We start from the raw sequence: 7,768 nt of genomic DNA on the forward strand, positions 1-7,768 counted from the left end.
CTGGTCGTGGCTGCATCGTCAGTTGTGAGTACAGGTTGTGCATGTGTGTGTGTTTGTTGACAGACGGAGAGTATGTACTCTAGAGAAACTTCTCCCTGTAAATCTCCATCCTCGGATCTCTCAGAGAGCCTCTCAGAATCCAGCCAGGCCAGCACAGCAAAGACAGGTAAGTAAATCACTATCTTCATAATTAATTAAGGGTTTCAAGTTTAGGATAATTGGTTAAATTATCCCTATTTTAATGACCTTCCTCACCTTATGATAATAAAAGAATTTTCTTTTTACTAACATTTTACACACAGTAAGAAAGTCTGTGGTTTTAGTAGGATAGCTCTTTTACTCCAAGTTGGTAACTAAGTTGGAACTTGTCCATCTTGTTCATCATGGAGTTCATCATCAACGGTAAAATTCATTTCCGTTCCACGTCTTGAGCTCTTTAGCCAAGGTCATACTGAGAAGTGCAACACAATTACAAGATTACTAACATAATGGTTTAAATACCTTCAGTCTCCAGTCACCAGTTCAAAGTAAGCCAATTTCTGCAACCTAGATTTCAGCATGAATTTGCTCTATCATCAGTCAGTCAACGTTCAAATTGTTCAGTCCATTGGACGTTTAGTTAAAACTACACACAGATTACACAAATATGTATACAAACAAAAATAACATTTACCAATCGGTATTTAAAAAAAGAAAGACAAATAAATTTTGTAAGTTTTCACCGGCCCCGACGGGTGACATCCAAGCCACAACTCCTGAGTCTAAGCAGAACTTTAGGAAAAGTTTTTTAATGCCATAAATTTGAAATTGTATATTAAAATATTTATTTTAGGAGATTTTAACAGGTTTACTTACATGAAAGTGTTAGTGAATCTATTCAACCAAAGTTAGCAGAGAAAATACAGAGATATGAAACAAGAATCAAGATTTCCATGAAGATTGCAGATATTTACATTAACAAAGAATGCATCAAGAAGAAAATAACACCCACAATATGCTAAAGTCAAGATCCAGTATAACTCCATTGTTACAAAAACAACCAAGGAAGGAGCAGAGATATTCATGCAGAACCTGATCAAACAAATTAACTGTGAAACGTTTTTGAATAATATTTCTTTTTGTTTTATCTTATTTCTTCAGGCATGAATAACACAAAAACTGTATTTATTGTGGGTGTTTAGAGACTGATAACCCTTGTAATGTTCCAGCCCTGCATTTTAGCCCTGAAAGCTTCCCTGAGGATTTGAGGAGAAGAAGGCAGGTTAACGGAGTCAACACATCCTAGTTTCCTAGGCTCTAGTCATCAGTTTGGTTACCTCGTTAATAGTCATTTGTGTGCAACTAACACTGTTGTAAGAAGGTAAGACGGAAATGTTACATTGAACAAAAATATGTTGCTACACCACCTGCTTTTAAAGTTATAATTACTATTGGATTTAGATATTGAAGTAGACATCTCATCTCTATAGAATAGCTGTAGCCAATTTTTTACTTAAAAAATAAAAAGCCATAGTTCATGAGTTCAATGAACCTCTTAACAGAGTGTGCTATGGTCAACATTCTATTTCCCGCTTAAGCTTTTGTTGCTGTGATAGTTGACAAGACGAAGACATAAAGACGACTACAGTTTACAATAAGATGTCCTGTAAACAAATTTGTAGGTTTGGTTCAATTTTGACATCAGGAATGAGATGTCCACGTCTATCAATAGTAATTGGGTTTACCATATACTGCGGGAGAATATCTGACTTGAAACTGCGACATTGTCATTTTTTAGTTCAAGTGTTAGTGTTAGATGAGTTATATAGATACTTGTTTTAAGTAATTTTGAGCATTAAGTAAAATGACTTGGTGACGAAATTTAGTATAGTAGAGTTTTGATTATCCTAATAGAACCAAACACACAAGTTTAGTAGGTAAGCATAAAGTTTTATACATGGGAAAAACCTAACTCTCTCTCAAGATGTTAAATATTTTAAATCATTGAAAACCATTAAAATACAGGTTTAATAATGAAATGTAATGTAACAAGTGCATTGAAATAGAATAAGGCCATTTCAACGGGGTGAAAAAGTTTGTGGCTGCCTTTTGCTTTTCAATTTTATAATATTGATGTAAAATCCTGCAGTCTCATTACAAGTAAAACTTTGTTATACATGTTTAAACTCTAACTACTCTGGATATTTCAAAGCACTAAGAGTTAAGTTGTATTAGAGATATACAAGATTTGACAAACCATGTAGTATGCAAGGTGTGGAAAGGAAACATGGAAAGAATAAGTATTGGGGTCTTAAGCCAGAGCAGAGTTAGAGGGCTGTGAATGGAGTTGCCTCAAGCCCTTTCACTGCCCTGACAGTGTACAATATACCACACTTAAACAGTCCCTCAGAAAGAATTGAGTGACATGGAATGTCAGATAAATGAAAATTAGATAATCATGACTCTACTGTAGAAGAAACAGGTTTTAAAATGCACCGTTGAACCTCTATAGGTAGATTTAGACTTATTCAATCACACTTTAACAGTTTTTATGCAGGGATTCAGTGTAGTGTCAAAATCCCACTTGTTTAATGGCTCTAGCTGTCAATGATTTTGCTGTTGGAACTCTCTTATATCCAGTGGTGTAGTCGTAAATATCCCAGTGCTGGTTCACCCTCCATTGTCTCAGAAAAGACACATGTTGTCTATAAATTATAGGATTTTGGAGAAAGCAGAGGGGTAAACTACTCATACCCATGCACCAATATTCATTCATATCCACTACACCAACTATAGCTTGTAGAAAAAAACACTGAGGTTGCCACAATTTTAAAACATTTCAGAAATGTAAGTCTTAGATTGTATCTCTTTAAATTTTCCATAGTAAATGATCTATAAAGTAAAATTTATAGTTTTATAATTTTTGAATACATTCTTTGTATTTATAATTTTTTGTACCTTTTTCTCATCAACTGTTTAAATATTGCTGTTACATCTTCTATTTTTACTATTTTCACCATGATTGGATTGATGATTTTGAATAAAGATTTTGAATAGGAGAAATTTGATCCCTCGCATCAGTAATCTTTTCTCAAAATTATATTTTTGTGAATGGATGTTTTTGAGTAGCTAAATTTAAATAAAACTTTATACATTCTTTAAAACATACAACTATAAATAATATTATTATGTGGCATTACATTTTTTTAAGTGTTGAATGAATTTACATTTTCTTAAAGATAAATCAAAATAACTTGATGGATATGTTATTAAATATGAACTCTTTCAATGAAGAATCAATACTTGTTTTATCAATAAGATTGAGTTATTATATTAAACGATATTATAAGTGTGTTAAGTAAGCTGCGCTAAGCATATTTAATAATTGTTTCATGTCTATTTTACCAAAGATATTTATATATTTGAACCCTTCCCCTTTTCACCGATGCTTTTCTGTTCAATTTCGGCCACTAAAATAACTATCTCTTGTGTACAAAGTTGGGAGGTTAATTTACTTATGTTAGTTGATATAATGGGAGTAACTGATGCTTACCTTGATCCTTGGCAGTGCAGTCAAGTGTAAAAGTAACTGTATGTTAGTTTATATTATTAGTGGCCTCAATTTCATAGAAAGGTATCAGTCATTAATTAGGTTTTGCTTTTATGTATATGCTGTTGATATGCTTACAATAAGTCAGTTGTATTAAAATACCAACCGTTCAAATGTCCACATATTAGTTACATTCTTGTATAAATACTCTAATGGTTAGTTCAAGTTGTGTGAAAGTTAAAACATGTTTTGTACAAAGACTTGTCTAGCAGTCTGAATATATGCTTTCCAAATTTGTTATTTCTGATGATTTTAGTCTTGTTTGGTGAATTGATAGCTCAGTCGGTAGCGTCATGGACTTTGGGCCCAAGGCATCAATGTCATGGGTTCGGATCCTATCCTAGTACCTGCCACTATTTTTTTATATGTACACTTAACCCTTGTACTGTACCGGCTCACTTCTTACTTTGCTGGTGGGTACATTCCATTCACAAGAGTCTATGTGGGCGGGTATATGCAAGGTTAAAAGAGGCCTCCTTTTTTTAAAGTCACTAAGTTTTTACTAAGTAGCCTCTAATTTCATTTTGAGTTTTTTTAATAGAACAAAAGAAAATGATTTTTATTTTATATATATAATTCCCTTTTTCGAGCTAGTGACAGAATTAAAAAAACAAACTTTGCCATACCACATGTTCATGGAATGATATTTTAGTTTATAATTAATTGCAAAAATCCTAATATCTAGTACTGATTTTAAAATTGTTTACACTATTTTTGTATTTAGAGAACACTCTTTTAACTGGGTGTTTTATGAGTAAAACTTTATTATTTTAATAATGAGTTTCTTGGTTCAAAAGACTGATGGATAATGTCATAATTGTCAAAAATTAATACTATAGGTACATATCCTATTTTTTTGCTACTAAAATAGTTTGCGCAAACACAATGTCTTGGGTAATTCTGGAAGAATTCAAATGAAATTCGAAGTACAGTTTTGTTACAGGTTGTAGGTTTGTACTAAGAAACATTATTATTATTAACAATTTACGAATTTAGTCAGGGTTCCGCCCAACAGACTTTTCATCAAGTTTCGATGTTGTAATTTAAACAAGTGGTGAGTCAAACCAAGACTAAAATATCAAAACCACTGAAAACTCTTTGGTTATATTTTTAAGTTTGATCAGAGTTTGAAAATAAAAATTTTTTAAGATGGTTAAGCTGGAAATAACACTTGTATAGTTTTTTTTTTAATTAGTTGGTGGGTCATGAACAACAGAGTTTAGTGTGTAATTTTTATATTTGGTATTTTTAGGTCAGAAATGAAGCAGAACATGTTTCATCAAGAATTATTGACATACATGTTCAAAATACTTTTATTAAAGATCAATACATATATGTATTCTATTGTATGATATTAACTCATGATCAGTGATTTGTATAGGATTATAAGTAAGCCATATTGTAAATAATATGATTATCACATTGTGAACCTGTAATTATAAAAATATAATCTCATTTTCTGTGATACATTTAAGGTTGAAGGTTATTCAGTTTAGCACAAACTCTGGACCTGGTTTATTACAAAACCCATAGTTTTATATGTCTGAAAAATGCTCTGACTGTGAGAATTTGAACAACCCAACAAAAGAAATAAATTAATATAAATATATTTTATCACAGAGATTTTTTCTTGGACATAGGTTTCTTAGATAGTTCATTGTTACAGGTTTAAAAAAAAATTTTAAATCACTGTGACACTCACCTCCTCAATCAACTAAAGAGTACATTTTTCTCATATCGCTTTAAAAATAGGGATAGTAATCTTATTCAAAGCACTAGAATACCTGAATAATAGTATAATAGTTTATTACTTTTGCCTGGTATTAGTTTGGCTATAGAATAACCTTATTCTAGTGCCGTCTTTAACTAAATTATATTGATGTTTTATTGTAACTGTTATTGTATATTTGCGGCATACTAAAATCAACAGCTATCCTGGCTCATTGGTTTACACTATTGTTGGGTATTTAACTATTGTTTATGTTTGTTAATTTTCTCCCATCTATATATTCAAAATTATTGGTTTTTCTTTTAGAGTTGGTTCAGCTCTTATACTCATCTGATTTTCATAGTTTTGGTCTTAAATTAAAGGTATGCATGCACAGATTTGCCATTAAGCATCCACATTCATTTATCTGATGTATATTTTGAGTTATGCACAAAAGCAACTTCCTACGGTTACATTTCTTATGGGAGTTAAATTTGGCGTTTCTCTTCCGAGTTCGTTTGGCTCTTCTACCCAACCAATTTTCATCATCTTGGTTTTAATAAAAATTAAAGTTATGCATGCACAGATTTGCCATCAAGCATCATCATTCATTTATCCACTGTATTACTTGACCAAAAAACAGAATTTGATTTTTTTTTAAGTTCTTACTTCAACTAAAGATGTACAGGGTGAGGCAGTGAAACGGCACGATTCCGATACCAGTTGACAAGGAATTGGGGGCTATTTAGAGTATAGGGGAAATGACCATAGGCGTCTAGACAAGTGGAAATTTCAGTAGCCACGGAGCGTTGGACGAGGGCACAACACACGTTTGCTGTAAATACATACTACAAAAACGTGGATATTATGGTTTGTCCTCAGCGCAATTTCTGTTGTGAGTTCAGACCATCGCCGCGGTCTCCCTTGCCTTCAAGGAAAGTTGTCCTCCTCTTGGGTGAATAACTTTGAAGCCACTGCTAGTACGACAAAGCGCTATAAAACGATTGCAGACGTTATGCAAACGCTAAAAAACGTCATGGGCTGATTTCAATTCACATTTCAACAATGTTTGCAAAACCAAGTATGTTATTTTACTGATTACAAAAAATAATTATTTTTAAGCTGAAACATGTACTAAGGATTTATGTTAAAACAACTATCCATTTTTTCTAAATGAATTATTTGTGATTTTTCAAAATCGTGCCGTTTCACTGCCTCCCCCTGTATATCACCAGTTCTAATTACATTATCCTATATATTCTGGTCTTAGAACCTTCAGTGAAATACCAGTTTCATTTGAGCTATTGATTATTAAGATCAGACGTACCTGAAGCACTCTGCTGAATCACGAATCATCAATAATTATTATTTGAGGACTTATCTGTAATCTATGATACGTAACTCCATTTTTATTTAAGTTATTTTATATGTCTTGGTCTTAGTTAAAACACTCCTAGAAATAATGGCTCTCATTTGATTTTTTTCATTTGTATTTTTTCTCAGAAGTTTTTTTTTTGTAAAACTGGCTGTGACATAAATGTCGGAATGGAATGTTCAGTTCACCGTTCCGTGAATAGACAACAGACATTTCTAAAAGCCTAACCGTGATTTTGTGCTAAACTGAACAGCTGTACTTGCTCAGTTTCAAGACCTTCTCGGATCTCTAGTATGGCTTGTACTGTAGGTTCATTGTTCCCAGGTGTACAATCAGCTGTTGGACAGTGATAATGCATGTAAAAAATATATAGTTTTTTACTTTACTGTACTTACGGTCTGTCAGCCGTTAAATGCTGTATATCGTCAGCATTTGTTGCAAGTTCTCTTGTTCATTAGTTGTTGTATTATGTGTTATTGTTGTCAATTTTAAAAAGCCTGTAATTAAAGTTGGAAAAAACAGTGTGATTTATTTAATACACCTTTGTTCTGTGTAGAGTTTTTAAACTTTTTTACAAAGTTGCATGAGTTTAAATTACTCTTTGATAAAACAAAAATAAAAATTAATAACTGGCCAATTTAAACAACCTCCTGTATTAATTACTTATTTTGGGCTGATGAAATTTTCCTACAGGTTTAGTGAGTTATTTAATTTTTTTATGATAAATCTTTGATCATAACATTTTATAAACTAACTTTTATAAACTTTCTTGAATTAACTATTGTTACAAAAATTAATGAACCTTAAAAAATTATAGAATATAGCTATTATTACACAAAATGCTGGGTGGATCCTGAGAAAGGTCTTAAGCTTTTTGATAGCTGTAGAAAGTGGACCTTGCTGTCACCTGCTATGGGGGTTTTTTTAATAGTCCTAACTAAAGAAATAGCTGGTCTTAGCAACAAAGCTATACAAAGCATCTGACTGTTATTAGGGTTATCTTTCTTCCACAGAAGATACCGGTAAATATTTGGTGTGTTAAGCGATTTTTTTTTTAAATCCTCAACAATAAAAATTAAACTGTAGGCTATAATTG

General features: G+C 32.1%; 1 protein-coding gene across 3 annotated transcripts in view; it reads left to right on the forward strand.

The window, feature by feature from the left end:
• Window positions 1–7,193, forward strand: part of LOC128999380 (phosphatidylserine synthase-like) — a 36,662-nt gene extending 29,469 nt beyond the window's left edge. The window contains exons 7-9 of one of the 3 annotated variants that reach the window (XR_008491288.1): window positions 64–166; window positions 1,209–1,360; window positions 4,842–7,193. Coding sequence is in view for 2 of the 3 variants with exons in the window: in XM_054425855.1 (XP_054281830.1) it covers window positions 64–166; window positions 1,209–1,285 (180 nt within the window). In the remaining variant the exon portion in view is untranslated. Of the gene's footprint in view, window positions 1–63; window positions 167–1,208; window positions 3,007–4,841 lie in introns of those variants that run through there. The other 2 variants (XM_054425855.1, XM_054425856.1) reach the window with 2 other exon arrangements.
• Window positions 7,194–7,768: the final 575 nt, after the last annotated feature.

This window comes from Macrosteles quadrilineatus, unplaced genomic scaffold (assembly GCF_028750875.1).
Source record: "Macrosteles quadrilineatus isolate MER2022 unplaced genomic scaffold, UCM_ALF_1.0 Scaffold_8__2_contigs__length_117827958, whole genome shotgun sequence".
NCBI lineage: Eukaryota > Metazoa > Arthropoda > Insecta > Hemiptera > Cicadellidae > Macrosteles > Macrosteles quadrilineatus.